This window comes from Carassius auratus, chromosome 7, assembly GCF_003368295.1.
Source record: "Carassius auratus strain Wakin chromosome 7, ASM336829v1, whole genome shotgun sequence".
Classification (NCBI taxonomy): Eukaryota; Metazoa; Chordata; class Actinopteri; order Cypriniformes; family Cyprinidae; genus Carassius; species Carassius auratus.
In genome coordinates this window covers 18,209,639-18,233,187 of record NC_039249.1, presented here as the reverse complement: position 1 = coordinate 18,233,187, position 23,549 = coordinate 18,209,639, and the positions used below count along the sequence as shown (strand labels likewise).

The 23,549-nt window shown below is 38.3% G+C and overlaps 2 protein-coding genes across 26 annotated transcripts in view; both read right to left on the bottom strand.

Moving 5' to 3' along the window:
- Nucleotides 1–4,251, bottom strand: part of scrib (scribble planar cell polarity protein) — an 87,993-nt gene extending 83,742 nt beyond the window's left edge. For 4 of the 24 annotated variants that reach the window (XM_026267795.1, XM_026267796.1, XM_026267800.1 and 1 more), the window contains exon 1: nucleotides 3,048–4,250. In XM_026267795.1, the coding sequence (XP_026123580.1) occupies nucleotides 3,048–3,206 (159 nt within the window). In that variant the 5' untranslated portion in view covers nucleotides 3,207–4,250. Of the gene's footprint in view, nucleotides 1–3,047 lie in introns of all 24 variants that reach the window. The other 20 variants (XM_026267801.1, XM_026267802.1, XM_026267799.1 and 17 more) reach the window with 9 other exon arrangements.
- A 1,739-nt stretch (nucleotides 4,252–5,990) lies between these two features.
- puf60b (poly-U binding splicing factor b) lies at nucleotides 5,991–15,961 on the bottom strand. Of its 2 annotated transcripts, XM_026267793.1 has the most exons (12): nucleotides 15,844–15,961; nucleotides 14,753–14,835; nucleotides 14,445–14,540; nucleotides 13,364–13,453; nucleotides 12,369–12,419; nucleotides 11,086–11,247; nucleotides 9,820–9,912; nucleotides 8,813–9,026; nucleotides 8,336–8,526; nucleotides 8,075–8,192; nucleotides 7,208–7,470; nucleotides 5,991–6,715 (listed from the first exon to the last, which is right to left on the bottom strand). In XM_026267793.1, exons 3-12 carry the CDS (start codon nucleotides 14,523–14,525, stop codon nucleotides 6,413–6,415), a joined length of 1,566 nt encoding a protein of 521 aa, XP_026123578.1. In that variant the 5' UTR covers nucleotides 14,526–14,540; nucleotides 14,753–14,835; nucleotides 15,844–15,961; the 3' UTR covers nucleotides 5,991–6,412. The 2 variants fall into 2 exon arrangements, with proteins under 2 accessions (XP_026123578.1, XP_026123579.1); XM_026267794.1 differs by lacking the exon at nucleotides 12,369–12,419.
- Nucleotides 15,962–23,549: the final 7,588 nt, after the last annotated feature.

Sequence of the window (23,549 nt, the reverse complement as noted above, 5' to 3'; positions counted from 1 at the left end):
TCTCAAACGTTTCTATTTTTGGACTTGCAATAATGGTGCATTTCTGATCTATACATATCCGAGCTTTAAAAGTGAACATAAGCCGTTCAGGTGAGGACTCTAAACCTCCATCGGTTTAGCTTAAAGGTCTGTGCCAGGCCACACATATGAAGCTGAAGTTTTTACATAAACTATCTCCTACAGAGAGCCTCGGCCCAACATACTGAAATACTTGACATCGGCTCACACCCAATTACAAAGGGTCACGGCCTGAGAAGAATTAGCATGAGTCATGGTACAGTGCTAATCCCAAATCCTGCACTAGGACCGTGTACATGCAGCTAAATATGTGGACATTATCCATGCTGAAAAGCAGTCTTTAAGAAAAACGGGAAAGGCATCTGATGTTATACTGAGAGCGTATCACAAGCAGAAGGAGTGCAGCAGAGCGTCCAGAGTGGGTCTGGGGGAGAAGGAGCTGTAAGCAGCTTAAAGCCCATTTCAAAGCACATGGCGGAGCAGCGACACACGGAGTCACCATATGGCCTTCTCAAAAGCACAGGCTCAGGCCTGCTGAGACCTTCCGTCTAAGCGTTACAGTAAATGTGTAACAGAACACCACTCGGACGGAAAGGGCACTACTACAAAATCTGGAAAAAGTTGATGAGGAAAAAAAAGATCTACAGGCAAATAATAACTACAAACTTTACTTGAACATTAAATGATGGCAAAAATACTTAAATACAAAAAAATACATGAATACATGCTCACACTAAAAACATTTTAATATTTTTGAAAGTCTTATGCTCACTGAGGCTGCATTTATACAATAAAAACACTAATGTGTTAAATATTAAAATGTAAAATAACATTTCTGTTTTATTTTATTTTTTATCATTACATGTTTTTTTTATTAAAAGGTGAATTTCAGCAGCTATTACTCCAGTCTTCAGTGTCACATGACTCTTTAAAATTATTTTATTTGCTGCTCAAAGATTTCTTACCATCACAGTTGAGAAAAGCTACTTAATATTTGTTTTCATGAAACAAATGACACACATTTTCAGGATTCTTTCATGAATAGAAAGCATTTATTTTAAAACGATTATTCTTTTTTTTTTTTTTTACTATTGCTTAACAACAATGTAAATGTTATTGTCAATATGCTATTTAATGCATCCTTGCTGAACAGAAGAATAAATTTTTCTATTACTATCTACTTTAACTAGTACCAATCAAGTGTTCAAAAGTGTTCATTTAAATGTATCAATTGTGAGTGCAGCCAACTTACTATTAAATTATATTAAAACATCAGCGTTAGGTATATATCAGACATCACCAACATCCTCCCTAAATCTGATATAGAGTTTTCATGTCTCTTTCACTCTCTCTCTGCCACAGGGCTGATGGGAAGCCATATGCCAACTGTCTGCACACAGTATACACATACACACACACACACACACACACACACACACAGACCTCCAAGCTCAGGGCCTGACCTGTCCACTCAGATCAGCTATTCCACATTACGGTCAAAGGATCCTGTGCCATTCTGTCTGACCCTCTTAGCAATGCTGCCTGTAGACTGGCTAACACAGATTGAGTCTTTTGCCAGTGAGGCTATGCCAACAGTCCTGGCATTATACGGCCTACAGAAGAGCACTTCAGACGACTGGATGGTAGTTACCAACAGCTTACAGTAGTTTAAATGTTGAATCAAGCAAGTTTGCTTATTTTTCCATCAGTGTACTTTAGGGAATGCTAGCTCTGGCAACCCACCAACAGTCTCTCGTGACCCCTATGTGTGGATGTAAATCCTCAAAGTTACAAAACAACGCGCGTTTACTGTATGTAAAGACTACTAGATCTGATTCACAGCCAAGTCAGCAGGATCTCTCTCTCCCACACACACACACACACACATTAACAAAACAGAGGAAATCCAAATTAAAAGGACAAAGCAAACAGCTTTTAGTGTGGTTAGTGAGACAGATGTGTAACACACTAAAGTATCCCCAAAGGAGGATAGACTGTCAATTTTAGACAGCACTCTTTTTTTGCCATTTCTCCACAAGAAACATATTATTTCTTCACTTCTTTAAGTGTAAAGTATGCTTCCAATGGCTTACAAAATCTGCAACACTTCACATTAGTACAGAATGATTCACACAACATTTGACTAATTATTTCGTTTTCAAATGCTCATATTACTGGATGAGAACTTTATCATTATATTTTTTTTTTAGGCTAAACCATAGTTTTCATACTTTGAGCTATTTTATATCCATAACGTCTTCTTTCAGACTAGTGGAATGAAAACATGCAAAACATGCATTAAATATATTTCAATGCACTTTATATAGTTGTTGCAAATATATATTTCAATTACAATAGCCTACATATTTCTTCCGTTTTATCAAAATTCGTTTTTTTTAGTTGCTCTTTACAGCTGCAGATACACAAAACTTCCTGTAGTTGGTTTTTCTAAATTATTTTCACAGGCTTTTTTCATATGCCATTTGTATAACATTTAATTACTAAAAAAAAAATCTGACTGAAGACAAGTGTTCCCCTCTGTAATATCTTTAAATCTAACCTGTCAACAAAGTGAAACAAGAACTTTGAATATGGCTTTGCAATTGATTGCATATTTGATTAGATAATGTCTCCTTTGCATATCTGAACACAACATTTCAGAAAACATGTAATGCAAAACAATTGTTTTAATGCACTATAGTCAATCATAAGGGCAAGTACGGTGAAATCGTTGGGTTTAAAAAAATAAGCTATTCACCTGTGGTGTCTTGCTCTAAATCACTTTAAAGAGACTGTACCCACACAAATACACCAAGAGAACACACAACTTACAACCAAAGACACAAACATATAAGGGGACTTCTTAAATGTCCCTGATATTTCAAGCTTTCTATGAACGTGGGAAACTTTGAAACAAGAGCAACGGTTTGACCACATTGATGTGCGTCACAACAGATCTGTGCATCATTTACAATAGAGGCTGGCACGCAGAGAGACATGCACACATGAGAGTAAGAGATGTGTCTTACCTTGGGCAGCTCTCTCAGCTGGTTGGCGTCCAGGAGCAGCTCCTCCAGACTGCGGTTGTAGCGGTAGATCTCGTCGGGCACCGCAGTGAGCGAGCAGTGACGCTTATCCACGGACTCAACGTGACGGTTACACCGCCACAGCGGGATACACTTCAGCATGTCCCGGAGCACTCAGCCCCTCCGCATCGGGGACTCACTCAAGCAGCCAAACGACGGGGTACAGGCTGGTCCTGCCGTCTCGCAACTCCCTGGACTTTATCCAGAAAAACCAGTCAAATAAAAGCCCTTGCGTGAACGGTTCTCCTGCAAAAGTCCACTAACTCCAGTGATGGCAGGGGACATCCAGAGGATCATACACAAGCCGAGTCACATTCACAGTTTGGTTCAACAGAAGCCGAATGAAGTCAACAAAACACACATGTTATGTGCTAGATTCAGTTTTGCAGCATAAACAGTCCCCTCGTTGAATTAAACGAGATGATGTCGCACGGAATAAGTGACTGTTCACATACAGAGGTGTTCGAATACGTCAGACTCGTCGGTTCATGTCACGCGCCCTTTTATCAAACATGTTTTGTCTTGTAATAATAAAAATAGGTCTGATAACCATTCTAAATCGTGCTCGCTAGGCTGCTGTAACGTTACACACGACGTTATGCTACAGCTAACTCATTAGCCAGCTGCAGAGCGCTATAGTCCGCCAACCGCCGCAAAACACACCAGTCAGCCTCCGAACAAAGACTAAACAACTCGGAACTAACGTTACTTACAAGACGTGTGTCGCTGAGACACGAGCGATCTGCTATTTGAGATATCCCATACACAGCAGCAACAGGCTAGATGCAGCAGGCCGGTTGTGTGTGTGTGTATGTGGGGGGCTGGGCTGATCTCCGCCGCTCCAGAGACACTCCACCGGCTTTGTGCTCCTCTGCTGCCCGTCCTGATATCGAGTCCGGGCCGATCCGTTTCAAACCTCTCTGTCTTCCTCATACAGTTGGTTGGCCTCAGGACGCCCGCTACGCTCCTCCTGGGCTTTCTCTGCCGCGGGATTTCCTGCTGTTGTAGGCGACTGTGTGGAGGCTCTGAGTTAAGGCTTCGGGAGCTGATCCATTCCCAGCTCCGCCTCACTGTTGTGAGTCTCTCCGTCTGAGCGTCTCTCGCACGCACGGCATCGCTCTCACTCCTCCGGATGGCGACCTCTAGGAGTCTGGAGGAGGAGAGGAGCGCTGGAGTCTGGCTAGTGCACTTGCGCCGTCCTGTGGAAAGAACCGTGCGAGCACAGTCGGAACTATTTGTTTTATTACCGAGTCACTACAAATACCAATGGTTTTCATGTGATATTTCGTTTATTCATTTACTAAAAAGACAAGTTGTCCGTTGAGTACAGCTGAATCACTGATCTTTAATGTTCTAGAGTACGCATGCTAAAATGCCTGAAAAGACAACATTCTACAAAACAAATGTTTTCCCTCTCTCTCTCTCTCTCTCTGTGTGGTTCTCAACTTTCTCAGCTTTTGACTTGAACTTTTGGCCCCCCTATTGTCCAACACAGCATTCAGAGGCCCCACTTGTTGGCTCAAGTATTTCCTTTTGTATTTTTAGCTACTTTTGAACAGAGACTGGGGTGCTGATATATTGACAATAATTGAACCAGAAGCATTTTGCAATTCCAAAAGATTCAAGATTTGATTCTTGACTGTTATATTTGAATTAGCCGTCAGAGATTTAAACAAATTGTTGTCTTGAAGAGGCCTGGTCAGGAAGTTTGAAGTAGATTTAATAGTTTTAAGTTAGAGGGTTTTCATTTTGAAGTAGTTAAAAGTTTAAGTAGTTTTAAAACAAGCTATTTAGATAGAGATATAAGATAGATGAGATTTTGATTGATTAAGATTGATATACTTTATATAAAAAAAAAGAAAAAAGTTTTAAGTCATATTACATTTATAAAGCTCAAAGTGGAAAGTTTTAGGATTAATTGATTGCTGTGGTTGCTAGTTTGTCATTGTTGAAAGCTCATGTTGCTAACACTCTAGATCCTTTGACAGTTTGTCTATAACCAAAGAAGAGGAACCTGTTAACAGCATCATGCATTTGGTTTTGAAAGGTTTGGGGATCATAGAGCTTATACTGGTTTACTTCATCTATTTTAGTTCTGCTCTTAATACAATTCAACCTCATGTGTTGATTAAAAGCTGGAGCAGTTGAATGTTAGCCCATGTATTATAAATTGGTATTTTTCTTAGTTGTAAAGGACAAACCTCAGAGTGTGAAGGTTAATAATTCTCTCTGGTTAGTAGGGTTTTGCAAGAGTTGTGTCTAGGGCATTGTTACTAGGCTTTTCAGGATGGTTGCTGTGTGGTTGATAGGACAGAAACAGATACATACATTTTTACATCAATTTCTTAATGATGTCTTTAAGTCTAACCTTTTGGAGCAGTAATACACTTCTAATACAGTCTAATGTAATACTACACTGAAATAATTGTATGTAAATGAGTAATGAGTAAACAGCCTGCTACTGTACCAGAGCAGAGAATCTAAACTTGCACTCACTGGGGAAAAAATAGAGAGGAATGAAAAAATATTCCCAACTAAACACAAAAGCACACAGAGATTTTATAATATGAACCAGCAATAGATGGGAAACATGCTAGTAATAAGCACTACGCTTGTTTCAACCCTTGGTCAAAAGGTTCATACACATTGTTTGATAGTTGATACTCTAAATACTAAATATATCTGTATATTTAGCTTTTATTTAGTTCATAATTATGTACACAAGTAGGCAAATGTAAATTTTTATTTTTTTGCTAAACTCCAAACATTACCTGGCAATCATCTCAAGTTGTATGTTCTACGGTTTGTGTAATGTTGTGTGTGTGTGTGTTGTACATCTGAGAAGTGGCCTCATCCAACCATCCATATTAAAGACTGGAACAACACTGCATATTAGAGAAATTTATTGTTTTGGTAAAGGCAGAACCAATGTCACCAACACAATGTTTAGGGTCTGAACACAACGTCAGCGGAGAAAAAGTTGCCATTTGTAAAAAAGTGGGGTGGGAATGGGGAAAATCGCATCTTTTCTTCAAAATTGGAAAACAAAACCCTGCAAATGATAATGACTGTTAAAAAAAAATGCAAGTCTTATACAGTAGGTGACACAAAGTAAATGTACAAGGAGCATGTTTTTTTGTCCTATGCTAAATCCCACCATTGGGATTTTTCCAATAATATTATCACTATCAACATCAATAAAAAAATAATTACAAGTTTCAAAGAGGCCCAGATCTCAAGCAGCAGTGATGAAAGCTGAGTGAGTTTGAGTGCCAAGAGATGGGGCCAGTGGCCATTTGGAGACAGTTTTACGCAGAAAGGTCACTGTTATTAAAACGCTCTTGATCGTACAACTCTGCAACAACCTTGCGACCTGCAAACCAGCGGTTGTTGAGAGCCTGGATGGCCTTGTTCATTTCATCGGCATCAGAAAACTCCACAAAGATCTTCACTATTATCTCAGCACCGTCCTCATCACCCTGCCGTTCCTGGTATATGATAACCCGATTAACAGCACCATACTTCCCACATTCCTCCATCACTTCACCTTCCAGGTCATCATCGATGTCCTCTGGGCCCACCATGTTGCGTAGCACCATAACTGTTGATGGCTGTGGTTAAAGAGAGATACAAAAACGGGGTAAACTGATAAGATATATGACTGGGATACTTCACTCAAAAATAAAAATCCTGTTGTAATTTATACAACCTCAAGTTGTTCCAAACCTGTATGAGTTTCTTTCTTCTGCTAAGCTCAAAAGAAGATATTTTGAAGAATGTTGGTAACGAAAATGTTGATGGTCTCCATATTATGGAAGTCAATGGCTATTTAAAACATCTTTTGTGTTTAAAAGAAACAAGGAAATCCTACAGGTTTGACAACACATGGGTGACTAAAAAAAGAGAACATTTTCAGTTTTGGGTGAACTAATAACTAGCTTAATTTCCTTTAATAACATTTGATTTCTTTGCAGACACTGATTTATTCCTTCAATGTTTCATGACGGTTGTCAAAAATCAGATGAATGATACTTTACAGTCATTTATTATTTTTGCTCTTAACTTAAAGCTTTTAATATATAACCTAGGTAATGCTGTCTAACCTTCGTCTGAGTGACTGTCTGTTTTCCTCCACTTGCACTGACGCTTAGCTGCTCCAGTTCACGGTCCTGTCCATTTCCGACTGGCGCACTCTGATCTTCAGTTCGCATGTTGTCTTCCTCTCTCTTCACTTCTGTATGCGTTTGTGCTGTAGATGTTGGTGTTCCCACAGATACAGATGTTGTGACAGGTGGGGATGCTAGTACTGGGTTGACCAAACCAACCTGAGGGACTACAGGGAGAGTGGGGCGAGCAGGTGTCACACCTATCAAATGGATTACAGAAGAGACATGAATGATTCAGATAACATTTCTATCCAATCTCCCATTTTACAGAACAATATTTGAATTTGAACTGTGACCGCTTCAGCCAGCTAGATTTTCCTAATTCTGAAAGTCTGCTGTATAAGGTCTCTGGTAATGGGATCTGTTTATACCAAAACAAATGTTGAGTAAAAAATGTCATCCAATTTTGCCATGTGGTTAAAATGAAATGAAAATGCAAATCCACACCCCAAGAGACAAAGTCAAAGTATTTATATCTTCTATTAGCTGTTTAGATTTGAACAAACTATTAAGTTGTAGTTTCGTGTTACAGCAGTGATAAACAAACAAAACAAAAAACAGGTTGGCAGTTTAACTATGGAAAAGACAATATAGAACCAATCTCTTTAAAAAAAATAATTTTTTTTTAACTTGGCACAAGAATGTTTATGTTGGTCTGAACAGATGCATTAACAGCTGTTCAACTCAATGTAAAATGTTATTCGCACTGAGCAATCTTTCTGATGTGCACAGGCCTGCAGAGGGTTAGGATTTCAATTCAGACTGCACTGAGCTTCGAAGATGTGTTCATTGATTTTTGCAGACCTGTGATGATGCCAGGAGCCTGGGCGGCCAGTACGGCCTGTGGAAGTCCCATTTGCTGACTGAGAATGTGCGCTGGTGAAGTGAGAGAACCCAGCACTGTCGCTCCAACAACAGCCTCCTGCAAAACAGCATCAAAACAATGTGAAATCTGACGACATATACATAACATAGCATCACATCAACAACAGTTTCTCTGAAATCTACCACTTTGTCCTATAACGGTAAGCTAGTGTTCAGCCTGATCTAAGGTTTAATTCTCACCTGGGCAGTGATCTTGGCAGTCGCAGCAGCAGCCGCCACAGCTGCAGCAGGAGGCAGACCTCCAGGGGTCGTAGGTGCCAACAGAGGTATAGGAGGAGTTACAGCCTTCCCTACTCTTAGGTACTGACCTCCAAGGTCAAACAGGTTCATAGAAGACACGGCATCCAGCGATGACTGAGGCTTTTCGTATTCTACCCATGGAGAAAGCGGTTCCTCAATCTAAGCTTATGATACATTTTCATACCTCACATTTCTGGAAGCTTCATAAAATCTGTCTATACAGTTGGTTCTTGCATATTTCAACTGTTCATGTCTATAATTATAAAGCAATAGAACAGCTTCACTAGGAAATATCTGGATCTGGGTACACCTCATAAACGTATGATGCTGGAACACGAAAGTGAATAGTCAGAAGTAAAACGCAATGCAATGACTCTTTCTCCACATAAGGTTTACAGAGCTTTCTAGACGGCTCACCAATGAATCCGAAGCCCTTGTGCTTTCCCGTGGTGGGTTCCCGTGCCAGCATACAACTTTTAATCTTTCCAAAGGCCTCAAAGACACTCTTAATGTCGTCGTCAGATAGATCAGGGTGGATAGAGGCTACATAGATTCGGTTGAAGGCACGTGCCTCCTCTGCCAGTTGGTCGATGATGGGCTGCGCCTGTCCAATGTTACTTGGCCGCCCCACCTACAGTACACATACCAGCACAGGGGCCACTAAGTGGAAGTGTATGAAGCAATGAGTGTGTGCTTGTGTATGTAAATGCAAAAGTGGTTGAGAAAAGAGGAAAACAACAAACTAAAAAAAAAACCTGTACCGGCCTGGAAAAAGACTCAAGTACAGTAAAAGAAAAATATATTGCAGCTAATCTCTTTAACAAATTAAGTTATTAAAAGACCCTTTCTCCAAGCTAGCTATATGCATACATGTAAAAAATGTTCTGAGACCAAAGCCTCTCAAATATTTACATTATTTTACAAACTCATGGCAGAATAAAAAAAAAAAAAAAAAACCCTGTATCGATGACAGCACTTTAACATTAGCTAATTCTTGCCTACAGATGGTCACTGTGAGAGTATGGGATGTGTTAGATGGAAAAAAATTGATTCATGAATGCAATATGTCTGTGATTGATTAAAAAACAGTTTTTGTATTGGTGGCATCTGTGCTGCAGTTGGGGCGGCCAAGCAAACACCAGCCAGGCGCAGCCCATCATCAGCACATCCCGGACAGAGAAAAGCCCGTAACAAAAGCTCCCTCTGCAGCTCCTAGAAAAACGGAGCTCCGAAAACAAACAGTATGACAGTGTGGAAGCATGGCATTGCATACACTCACATTCAGGTTAGAGGAAAGATATGCACATGAAAATGAGAGCATTTACTCAAGTAACACACACAAAAGCAACAAAACAGAAAAAATAGCTCACTGTCACAAAGCTGTTAAAAAAAGTTTAAGACTGATTGTCCTGCTTGAAACCCACCTTAATGTTCCTTCCACCCAGCATAACGGAGTTCATCTGCTCCAAGGCCAGCTGAGCTGCTTCAGGAACCTCATACTCCACAAAGGCAAAGCCCTGAGACAGATTTTTTTTTGTGTCCAAGGTTTACATGCTTTCTACAAGATATCAGCCTTTAAAAGCAGTGTGAATCTAACAAATGTCAAATTCAACATTGAAAATAACAAAATGATTCTTAAACACCAAATCAGCATATTAGAACCATTAATGAAGGATCATGTGACACCAAAGACTGGCATTATATTAAAAGTTATTATCTTAAAATAAAAAAGACTAATACAAATATTATTTATTGAACATAAAAGTACAACAAAAAACAACCACTACTGTTTGCAAATGTATTATTTAAAGGGGCCACTTTATCCTGCTTTTTACGTTATCTACAAATCCTGCTCAAGGAATACAGAAAAAACATGAGCTTGGTGCGTGTGCACTACCTGTCAAAAGGCTTAAATCAATTCCGCAAAATAAGTCTTAAAAGTTACCAGAGGTGCAACAGCACGTTCACATTTATGTTTGGGCTGCACAATTAATCAAAAGCCATGCACAATGTCATGCAAATGCTGTCAGTGAAGCCGTTCTGTGATTAATAGTAAATCTCCATCACCTGCTTTCAGATGGAGCTGCAGTTCTCTGACAAGCTATGCAAAACCGCGTTCATAATCGCAGACGATTGTTTGTGATAATGACAGCGGTTTGCATATCTTCTCAGTGAACTATGGCTCTGTGTATTAAATGCTGCTCCATCTGAGAGCACGTGAAAATACCGCATTTAATAACATGTTTACTCCAAACTCTTCACTTCAAAGTGCTTCACTGAAAGATACGCTTCTGTCTAATCGTGATTTATCGCCTTTGTGATTTAATTTAGACAAATTGTGCAGCCCTAATATATGTTTTCGATGCAGGGTGCAAATGGCTGTCCTCTTACTTGTGTTTTTTACACGATACGAGCTAAATGAGAGTGTCAGAAACCGAAGACTGTCTGTGTTGTGTCTCCCCTCCGCTCACAGCACACCCTGCCCATTATTTTAGCGATTTTTAAAACTGTGGTGAGAACTAACCAGTGCTGAAGCAGGGGGTTTCATTACCCTTTTTTGACTGAAACTTCAGTCACAATTATGGGGACACCGGAGACTTACATTACATCTTGTAAAGGGGCATAATAGGGCCCTTTAATTTAATTAATTTAGCAAGTTTTGGACAAAAATATGACTCAGATATGCATACCTTGTGTTTCATGGTGACAGAGTCCCAAGACATATCAATGCTCTTAATGGGACCAAAGGGGGCGAAGGCCTGCCGGATGGTATCTTCCCCCAGCTCGTAATAAATGGAGCCCACATACACGCGACACATGATGGCCAGAGCACGCTGCCTCTGTGCTGCCACCTGGCGGTCATGAAAGGAAGAGACAACAACAGAGAATATTAGCTTCTGAACAATAAAACAAGAGGAAAGAAACCACAAAGCACCAGAGACAATGAGATCAAATATAACAAGGGATTAAACATTTCTTAGCTTGTTTTAGTACTAGTCCCCACTTCATTTGGTCCTCTATACTTACTCATTACTTACTTCACTTACCATTAACGACAAGCACAGCAACGTGAATTAGGAACATGCAGACTAAGACATGTAGAGTTATAACTGACCTATATTCGGTCCAAGAATACTGATAGCCTAAATAGTTAATATGTGGAAGTAACCCCTAAATACCCTGGATAATGAGCGGAGGTGAAATCAGATCTCTTTTCATGAGGTGAGCTTTTGGACTTACATATCAGATCACTGTTGAGGGAGAATCAGCACAAATCTATCCGTTTAACACTTTTAGTCCAACCAAACAACACATTTATCATTGTTTAATCATTTATAATTCAAGTTTTGGATTGCATGTCAGCCACATGACGAAAGTATGCGATTACACACAAGGCTCAAAGTTTAGGCAGATTCAATTTGGATTGTCGTAGTGACCGCTAGCCCTCTTTCACAGCAGACAAAGGAGACATTTTTCTGCCACAGCATATTCACAAAGGAGAAATGGAGCATCCACACCATTCACAACACACAATTCCCACGAGACTTCTTAGGAGAAAAATGGAGCTTCACTTAGAAAATTAACTTTGATCAATGAGCAGTGACATGAGGGCGCACACACGGGTGGCCATGCAGTGATTCAGAATGGCAAATATGGAATGGACTGTCAGTAAATGAAGAATGTCCCGTGTAATCCTCATATTACAAGTCCTCTATCCTGTTCCTGTAATTTAGACCAGCTCCCATGACATTCATTAACACTGAAACACTACAGTCAGTTCATGTGTCATCTTGCAACCTTCTTAATGAAACAGGTGACCAAAAACAAACACTCCATTCACAACAAAGCCATGTCTGCTTTTTAAATATGCTGCTGCAAATGTCTAGTGTAACAGGCCAATGCCGGATAAAGAAGGCTAACAGTCATTATGCCAAAACGCGTACAGAAGGTAAATAATAGTTAATCTATTGACCGATTGTAAAGATGAGAGAGGATCTCCAAAGCCCATTGTCACTGCTGCCATCTGAAACACAGTAAAGATGGAAAAGTGCTGAAAAAGGTTAGATATCTCTTTTATCCTTTGCAGACAGACATAGTATTCCAGACAGTCTCTCTGACTGGTCAATGCCTCCGAATTCAACTTTAAACTCTGCCCACCTCATTAAAACACCACTTAATTTGACTGAAGACCTGAAACATTTGACAATTAAAGCAACAGAGATACTAATAGGCATTATGTTCAACAAAGACAATGAGTAGGCTGCTCAGATTTCCCATCTGTTCACAAAGTCAAGAAATAAACTGAGCACAGGGTGTGAATGTTTCCTTTGGCTAACTGCTGTTGACTCTTCAGACATTATGATGTCTGCTTGGGTAGTGCAGTACACATACGGTGACCAGTTTCTGGATTTGGTTTGATTTTGATCAAACAGAAACACATTGCAGACCTCAACCAAACTGGCAGAGAGGGAGGGCAAACAAATGCATGAGGAGTTATTTCAGTGGAGTGTTTCGGTCTAATCTTGGGGCTAATCTGACACGATAAAGAGAGCATTCACAAGACTTGTGATGTGTGAAACCAGAAATAAAACTGACAACCTGACCACTAAATGTAAAAACTTGCCATTATCAATGGGAATTTAAGGCTCGCAGGATTTGCCCTTACAGATCATCACATTGTTTAAACAAACTGATCATTTAAAATTTCCTGAATTTTCATGAATCCCTAATGCATAATTAAAAGATTATCACCCAATATTTAGAGAAATAATAAGCAAGTCTGAAAGATCAGTTCCTTTTTTGCAGACTTGCTTCAGTGAATTCAGCACCAGGAGGTGACGCTTTATAGTTTCAGTTACGCTATTGGTTTGACAATCAAATGTTTCAATTCTCTCAAATAAGAAAACAACATTCATGTTGTAACACATTTAAAGCATTCTGCATAATCAGATCATAATATTAGCTCACCTGTAAGTTTGTGAGCTGTTGTTGCTGGTGGGCGATGGTCTGTTTCACTAAAACACTCTTGATGCTCTGTTCCATGGCATACTTCTTAGCCTAAAAAGAGAGAGAAAGACGGGCTTTTAACACAGGCTATTTAATTTATCAATATAAAGGTGCTATTCACCCAATTTTCATGCCCTACTTATCTGAATGCTTATTAGTGTGTCAGTTTGTTTAGCTTCAATTCATTACAGTGGTGGACATGCTTGTTTGGAGGACAGCTGCTGGTCAAAACATTTTGGAGGAGCCTTTGGATTGGAGCCTAAAAAAATATAAAAAGGTCCAATACAACTTACTGAGAAGCATCCTGTGGCACTGCCTCTTTTAATTAAGAATCTATTTTAAGATGGAGCTGTGGCACAGCAGAAGCACACCCACTCTTGACACACTGGAGCCAGTGACCTGTACTGATCCCATTCCCTCTCTCTCCCCAATACTTTCCCTCTCATGTCTCTAGCTAATATATAAAAGCCCAAGAATGAAGGGGGATAGAGGCTCCAAAGATAGCAAGTGTAGTGGTACACAGGTACACAGAGCGACAGTGAGAGACCGGGGAGCCGGATTTAAACTCAAGCACGTTTAATTGGTCAAGGTAGGAAGACACTGCACTGCTGCAACATTGGTCTCCTCAGAGAGAGTCTCTTCTCAAAAACAGGACAAAAGTTTACAGCTGAGGCATCTGATATTTCTGAACGCCAACCTGCACTAAAGACTTATGTGTCTTAATGTTAAGACTTTTGCCTTTATGTATTTGCTGTGGTTGCGTTCAACAGTTCAGTTAAAGTTTTATTAAAATATTTAAGTAATAGTAACTGTATTTTTTGTAACGAAAAATGCATAAAAATAAGGCTATTATAGAAACACTGAATAAAAAAAAATGCTTAACACACAAACCATTCACAGTTGCTAAATTGTGCGTTAATAGAAGACTCCGAGTGATACTAAATGAAGAGCCAAGAGCCGGCTCTCTCAAATAGCCCTTCATTTAGGGAGCCGAGCCAATGAGACTTCCCATCACTACAAAACAATAAAGATCTCTTCTTACCTTCTGTAGCGCCTCCTGTTGCTCTGGAGTAAGAGGCGGTAATACAAGCTTTGAGCCTGTGCCTTGTCCATTCTCCATCATCAGACCTTTGCCTCACTGAGAAAGCAATACAGTAGACATGGAATTAAAAAGAAAGCACATATTTAAGTATTTCAAAATCAGATATCCCATCTACACAGCAACCATCCACACATCTGAATTTATGACTTCAATCTATAGCATCCCTATAGGAACAAACAGAACAATACATGTTCATCAAAACCAAAAGTATTGAAAATTATATGCTAAGGAAAGATTTTGCATCTTACCTATGAGGCGAACCGTATTACGCCGACCAGGATTGTGAAGTTGTAGAGACTTGCTGGCAAAGCACTCACAATTTTACAATGATCTGTGGTTCATGGAATTGCACACATCATAATAATTTAAAATCACTGTCCCAAGTGCAATAAGAAGAAGCTGTAGATAGCTGACTGACTTTCTGCCATGGAACACAAAAGCACCAATCACCAATTCATCTCCTTTTGTGTTCCCCAGGAGAAAGTCAATCATATAGATTTAGAAAAACATATACATATAAAGACAAGAATTCTAGGGGCGCTGTGTCTTTAAGCAACTGTTAGTCATCATTATCATATCTCCAGTACCACTACATTATTTTCTTTACTGAAAGTAGCATGGTGCTAAAATACTGTACGCTTTTCGTGTTCAATCTATCTTCCTAGTTGATTATTTCCTCTGCAAGATGCAAACTGGTAAAATCAGAATGAAACAGAAACCTGCTTCACAAGGCAACAGTATTCATATTGAAAACGTTGTTCACGTAAAAACCGTTCCAACACTGCACAACTGGACAATTCATAGTAACCTCCATTTGCATTTTGCCTTTTCTGCTATTTGTGGCTCAGCGTAAACACAAAATCACCACTCAAGTGAACTGAGGGGCTTTGCACCTTCAGATAGTTGTATATCAGCATAGAAAGGTTAAAGACACGCAGTGGCGCGCTCGTGCTGGTACATTAACGTACACCAGCAGCGGTGCTAGCTGACTTACAGCTGTTCAATACTCGGCCTTAAACTAACGTTAGCGGCGCAGGATCCATTGGCTTGCGTTACTATCTTATATGTGTCATTAACAGCTGTAGCCGTTCCGTAATATAAAGGTAAATTCCAGATATCCCCAGAAAAACACAAATGAAAAGGAGAGCAATACGCTAGCCTGGTTAGCAATGAACAGACGCTAGCGAGCTTTCATGCAGGCCTCGTGTATGCACGACTTCAGATACACTGGAACAGTAAGACGTTCATTCCGACTAAATTCACTCAGAGTTAACTATAAGCATGGAGATGTAAAAAACATTTATATACTGAAGTAAACGTGTTAGGTAAGCATCATTACCGCAGCGTTCCGCGTTACCGCCATGTAGTGATCAACATTGAGGACTCTACAGAGACAGAGACAGAGCGGAACGGAGAGCAGCTCGCGCGCGCCTCTCAGTGGACCACTCCGGTCACGTGATCGAGAACAGACGCTAACGAACGAACACTTCATACATTTTATGAATGTGTTGTTGAGGCTTATCACCTTTGACGAACTGTTTAAATTTTGAAATATTTCACTTTATTTGTTTATTTATGTATGAAAAGTGAGTTTGGTATCAGAAAGACTGCTATTTGAGCCATGACACGCCCCCTGCAGGCTTTATATCTCAAACCAGCAGCGCTTACGTCAACTGCCTTTCCAGTTTTGTCAAAATCACAGAGGATTTCAAAGAAGCGTCTTCTTCTCTGGTGCAAAAGCAATCGCTTTCTTATTTAAGTATACTGCCTCCACCAGATTCAAAATGGGAACAGTTTTAGAGACATTGCTCTGTCCTGCGTGTTCTGGTAAGGTGGCCGGGAGGGAACATGGTCGGTTCACTTAGTTTTGTCCTGGCTACAACCAGGGGGCAGGGTTTCATATTTTATTGAAGCACCCCTGGGCGCCCCCATTGGCTAGCAGACACCCACCTGCTGTTAGCATTCCATTGACTCCTGTCTTAAATGCATTTGCAATTTTCATTCATTCATTTTTTTCCATTAATTTTGGCGTCACTTTGACAGCGAATAACTTTACATCTGAAGCGTTTAAAGACTCCATTTGTTCATTCATTATTTCTAAAGAAACACGAAAATGTATAAAAAGCTCCATTACCTTGTATCTTACATCATGGCCCCTTAGAAGCAGTTTTTGTACAAATAAGCTAACAATTGCTTCATAACCTGAGACTCTCTGTCGCACAGTAGAGAATTACCGTATGGACAGGAGGAGAAGCTCGCAGGCAATCTTTTACTGTCTATGAGGCTATCGGGGGGACATGGAGGCATGAAGTCAAGGGAGATAATTCATCAGAATACTTACCAAAATTTGCTCCTGTTCCTGCTCGCCTTGTATGAAAGATTCAGATTTCTCTTTGGCACAGGTATTAGAAGACATACAATTGTCAGACAGGTTGCTGACGTGACATCTACGTCATCAAGCTCAGTTTGCACAGTACGCCCGACCCCCAGGAAGTGCATACTTCTAATTGACTTCACTTGTCTCCGTTGAATCCAATGGGGTCGCTGTGTCCATTTCTTTTAATGTCTATGGCTACAACCAAAGTCCTTTTAGGCAAGTCGTGCCACTCGGCCGCCATCTTGGCAATGCCTCCAGGCAGCTATTTCAGACTAACAAGACCAGCTCCTATCTAAATGAATGGGCATAGAGTCAGAACTGCATTTTCAATGGTCACCGGGACATAAAAACTACATGTATAGAAACAGCAGTAAAATATAATAAAAATCGCTGAAAAATGTTGATGACTTTGCCCCAAAATAAGGTTTAAAATGCCTTTTTTCCCACCGGTTATACATTTACTACGCATGCGCAAGGGTTCCTAAAATGCAATCAAATTACTGATTACTCCTTTTAAAAGTAATCACTAATTACTGTTCTGATTACTTTATTTCAAAAGTAATTAGTAATTTGTTACATTACTTTTTTTCTCTATGAAATTTATGAAATCCCAGCATGCACTCTCCCGATAAATATTTGTTATTAAAGCATCAAAATTCACAGAACGCTGTTATTTTTAACTAAAGCAAGCGGCTGCTGCATGCATGGTTTGGCAGAATGCAAGCAAAGAGCGCTGCATTTATAATCTCTAAAAGACATGTCAGTTCATCGCAATCTCACAAATCTCTGTTATAACACAATAAATATATGCATAATTAATATTTCATAATGTCTACAATTCTTATTGTCAAAAGCATAAAAAATCAGCAATATTAAGAGGATTTAGCATTTCCAATTATTGTAAGCATGTTACATTCTTCTTATTATTAGGCCTATTATTAGGCCTATTATTAGTAGTAGTAGTAAATAAAGTATTAAATTACATGAAATTATATCCCCAAAATAATTTCAAAGCACATCATGATGCGCTGTGAGGATAATTAAAACTTAGGCTATTAGCTTACACTTTACTGAAAATGTTTTTTGTTTTTTTTAAGGTCAATTATAGGCCTATAATTAAAAATTATTAACACTGCAGTCATCAATGAAAATTAAGAGCATCTGTATTTTGTGCATCGATTTTCAAAAACAACCTGTTTAACAATATGTATCTTCTCATGTTTTTCACTATATGGGCCACAAGAGAATTATTAATGAAATAATTTAAGACAGTTATATAACGTTATCAGCATGTTGAAATAGTTTCGTCTTTCATCTCATTGTCTCAGAAAATATCAGCATATGACGTTCCCACAAGTTAATATGACATTCCCATGAATTAATATCTTGTGGCCATAACATATTATCACGTTCCCACAAGATATTATGTTGTGTCCATAACAAAACTAAGTGAACCGACCATGTTCTTTCACGGGCACCGTATTCTGGTCACCCTTGAAGAGATGTGTTTTTCTGGATTATTGTAAGATAAAATATCTGTTACAGCTTTTATAATGTACGTTTAGCTACATAGGTATGTACACACAGCTATTAAAATAAATATAAGCAAGAACAGGAGCCATAAGCTTTGCATGTATCATATGTATGAAAATGATGAGGTCCAGAAGTACCTATATAAAACAATGTCATGGTGCATTATAGGACTGATAGACAATACCAGTATTTCTACATACATTTACTATGTGTTTTTACGCTTTGATTTGAAAGAAACAGTGCATCCTCGTGGCGCAGCTGACACAGAAGAGCCTACGCTGCCTGCATTCAGATCATATTCTCCAAAATTGTGCTACAGTGATGCGGAGAGACATAGAGGAGACAAATTATTGAATAAAGTTGTTATTTTTGTTTTATCCTTGTACAACAAGTATTCTAATTGCTTCATAACGTTACAGTTGAACCACTGATGGCAGATGGACCTTGACAGTGTATTTTACTTAGCAGTCAGTCGGACAGTCAGAAGCCTCCCAGTTATCATCCAAAGTATCTTAAATTGTGTTCTGAAGATGAACAAATCTTTTACGGGTTTGGAACGACATGGGGGTAAGTGATTAATGTCAAAATTTTCATTTTGGGGTGGAGTATCCCTTTAACTGTACAGATGAACGTTAAAAATGCAGATTTACGAGAAGAACCCACAGAAACAAAACTTAAATGTGGAAGTAGGAAGTAAATATTAAAAACAATTACACCTTCAGGAATTTGACGACAAATTGACTTTTGTATAGCCTACTTTGTGTCTGTTCACTTTTGGTTTTAATGCCGTAAGTTATTATTGACATGATCTTTGGTGTAGTTAGTAGTTAAACGTGCAGCAAGTAAAAGGGTGAAGCAGTAACATCTTCACCTGTAACAAGTCCTCAATTTGTGCTTCAAGCCAATAAATGCACTTCAAGTCAAATTTAAGCCTGCTGTTAATTAACAGTCCTTTGCAGAGTCTTTGCAGTCCGCAGGTGCTTCAGACACAGTTGATGTGTTTTACCGCTTGGCTTGGATGTTCTTCTGGTGGCTACAGAGATACTGACCAACCCATATGGACACCAGGAGCACTGGGCTATCAGCTTGACCCGATGATTAAGAAATCACATGATCATTTTATTTTACGTATTTATATATAATATGTTAACCTACTATGATTAAGGTGAATGAAGAGAAGCTAGATCCAAGCACAACTTCTTGGGATCATCATGATGATAAAGATGAGGAAGCCTCTGATATGTGTCCAACCAACTTGTGTTCAGCTGTGCTGAATTTGTTAATTTAAAGGGTTAGTTCACCCAAAAATCTAAATTATGTCATTTACCCTTAAGGCACCACGGTTTTTTGGAAAAAACATTGTATTTTGACATCAAGATTTCAAAAGCTTGTGGCTTGAAAGGGCTTAAAGATAGAGATCTACTGTCAATTAGAAAAATGTTTGGCATGATCGAAAGTTTATGTGGGGTGATTCGTTCGCGAACCGGATATCACTAAACTGCAGTTTTTTGAATTCTCACAACAGACACGGAAGAGAAGACAATGCTGAATAAAGTCGTACTTTTTGCTATTTTTGGACCAAAATGTATTTTCGATGCTTCAAAAAATTCTAACTGACCCTCTGATGTCACATGGACTAATTTGATGATGTTTTTCTTACCTTTCTGGAAATGGACAGAATACGGTACACACAGTTTCAATGGAGGGACTGAGAGCTCTCGGACTAAATCTAAAATATCTTAAACTGTGTTCCGAAGATAAACAGAGGTCTTACAGGTCTGGAACGACATGAGGGTGAGTTATTAATGACATAATTATGATTTTTGGGAGAACTAACCCTTTAAGCATAACATAGGTAGTACATGATAGTGTGAAAAAATTAAAGAATTTGTTTAAAAAAAATATTCAGTATCAAATAAATGCTTATACACTTTATATTCATCAAAGAATACTGAGAGAAAATTATTATGGTTTCTCAAAAAATAAATAAGTAGATAGATAAATAAAGCAGAACAACAAATAATGGATGATAATAAGAGTCAGCATTGCCATCACAGGAATTACTAACTAATTATTCAAATATATTAATGTTAACAAACTGCATAGATCCACTGATCTATTATAGTGAACTTTATTTCACTGTATAGTCAGATCAGTGCATATCTAATAAAATACTAAATTATTAACATGACCATATATGAATAGGATTTTGTTTACAACAATTTTTGTTAAATCAACAACAGAATAGTGATTTACTGACCCAAATGGCCTAAACATTTTTTTTATTATTATATATATATATATATATATATATATATATATATATATATATATATATATATATATATATATATATATATATATATATATATATATATATATACATATTATATATTATATATTATGGAAACATGTACACATTTATTTATACACATACAAGCATAAAACATACTTAAAGCACATTTTAAAACACCAGAAATGTATGTAAATAATATAAAATTTCAGTACTGGTAATTACCCTATTATGAATTAGCTGCAATTAATACTTCCTTGTTGAACAAAAGTTCTTTTGAACAAATCTCTTATACTAACCCCACATTTTTGAATGCTAATGTATTTTAAAATGCATTGGGATGCCCTATTTTAAGTGATTTGTTGTGAAGTCCAACTTATTTTCAAATAAATTGTAAAAAGTTGCATTGTTCAGGTGCTTTATGTCCATTGTCTTTCTTATTTTTCCTTTTAGAAACTGGTAAAAGAAAAAGGAGTTGCACAACAAATAGCACAAAATAGGAGTCTGCTCTAACAAATCAAATCACCATTGCTATAAATGCAGACAAAACTTCAAAACGTCGGTACACTTAAAAAAAACATAAACTAGCTCATTCAGGAGAAAGGTCAATGAATGTAGCAAGAGGTCCATTACGGCCTTTGAACTAAAAGTACATCAGCATATTTATTCAGGAGAAAAGCCCACTGCTCCGAATGTGGAAAGATCTTTGCTCATTCAGGGTCTTTTTCTAATCACAGCAGACTTCATGAAAAACACCATCACTGCCCTGAGTGTAACAAGCGTTTCCAGCAACTTATAGATCTATGAATTCACCAAAGGATTCATACGGGAGAGAAGCCATACATGTGCTCACAAGGCTGGAAGGCTCTTACTATATCCGGAGCATTACAAGTTCACCTACCAACCCACACTGGTGAAAAACCTTACGAGTGCAAAGAGTGCAAGATGTTCTGCCAGGTTCAGTCACATTTTAGAAAATCCTTAGCGATACACTGTATGCAACAAGACATTCACCAGCAGCAGGAAACTAGTAGAGCATCAGCCACCTCAATCAGAAGAAAAACTGTTTCGCTGCGGGGTTTGTAGTGAAGCTATCACTGCTTTCTGTCAACTTAAAGAACACACGCAGCGTCACAAAAGAGAAAAGCACCATCACTGTACTGAGTGCAGAAAAACCTTTATGCATTCGTATTTGCTAAGGAGTCACCAGTGTGCACACTCGGATGAGAGACCATACTCCTGCACTGAATGTGGAAAGTCATTTGACCTGAAAATGCACCTGAACACTCACAGTGAAGCATGACCTCATATTTGCTCTGAGTGTGGAAAGAGCTTCCACAGGGCTGCAGAGCTTAGGATACATCTGAAAGTACATACGGGAGAAAAGCCTTATCCCTGCTCCGTCTGCGGCATGGGCTTCAAACAGCCTCACAGCTCAGAGTGCATGAACGCACTCACACAGAAGAGAGGCCATTCCCCTACACGGACTATATGTAGACCTTCAAAGACAACAGAAGCCTGCTTACACACCAGAGAGTGGACCATAAATAAAGAAAGTCATCTGTTAATAAGATATATATTTGGATCATACAGTACATTAATGATTGTTGCAGCAATGTAGTTTTAACACAGAACTATATGCTCTATGCTACACTGTTACCTGTAAGACCTTATTGGGTAAATGCAGATTACTAATGATTCTTACACTTTACACTTAAAGATGCTTTTGGGACTATGCTCAGGAATATCATATATCTTATTATTAATACACCTAGGGTTAATCAGCAAGAAATTAGCTGTTTGACTTTTTTTTTTGAGAAATTCTTTTGGATCGGATTTTCAGGGTTTTTTATGGAGATGTAACTAACTTGTACTGTTTATGAAAACAGTGAAGTATTTAAATGTAATATAAATTACTAATTAGCATTTATCTGATATATCATTTATGTCCTTATCGTATTATAATCATTAAATCATGCTGAAATGTTTTGTGTACAAAGTAAAGACTTTATTTTACACTTTTATACACTGTTAAATATTATTTTTAATATTATAGAACAGTTTTTTTTGTCTTTTTCACATACTTGTCACACGTTGGCGATACAAACTGCATGAGGAGTGAAGGAGATAAAAGAAAAGTAATTTAATCAGATAAATCCAGGAGAACAGGCACGGAAGCCAGTTTAACAGACAGAGAACGGACAAAGACTAAGAGAGAACTGAGGACTTATAAGCATGTACCAAACAAAGGGAACTAATGAGACGATTAACAGACAGACAACAGGTGAACAATGACATAATCAGGCAACTCAGGAAAACTAGGTCACAAATGAAGAGAACAGAAAACAAGGCATACATGTAACAGTTCGCTCCCTCCCGGAGTTTCTCTGCGCCATATACTTTTACACTTTTCCTTTTTAATTAATTCTCTCTTGTATAAAAGCGAAAGATACTTATAAAGATACTTTTTATTTATGTATTTTTTATTTATATATTTGTATTTTGATATGTGTAAGCATATTTTTCAAGAATACTAATAATAAAACTTTTTGATGCAGGAAAAACAGCAGATTGACATCACATGGATACATTTTTGCTTTTTCTATTTCACATTTATAAATATAATTTGCTATGAAATAAAACAGAATCCATTTTAACTGATGTGTGCCATCCAAAAAATGCTGCTTACCGTCATGAATTCTTTCATGAAAATTAGTTGTGTACTAAGCATAAATTATCACATAAAATTAAGCAACAACATCTTTGCACATGTTAAAATGCAAGACATTTTGGGTTCCTTGAAGCAAACAGTTCTTAAGGAGTGAACAGTTCTTAAAAGAAC

Coding starts and splice junctions, on each gene's coding strand:
- puf60b (XM_026267793.1), bottom strand. CDS start 14,525: ATGATGGAGAATGGACAAGGCACAGGCTCAAAGCTTGTATTACCGCCT. Junction 11,248..12,368: donor CTCTCTCATCTTTACAATCG/GTCAATAGATTA, acceptor CATGACCGCCAG/GTGGCAGCACAGAGGCAGCG. Junction 9,913..11,085: donor CTGTCACCATGAAACACAAG/GTATGCATATCT, acceptor AATCTGTCTCAG/GGCTTTGCCTTTGTGGAGTA.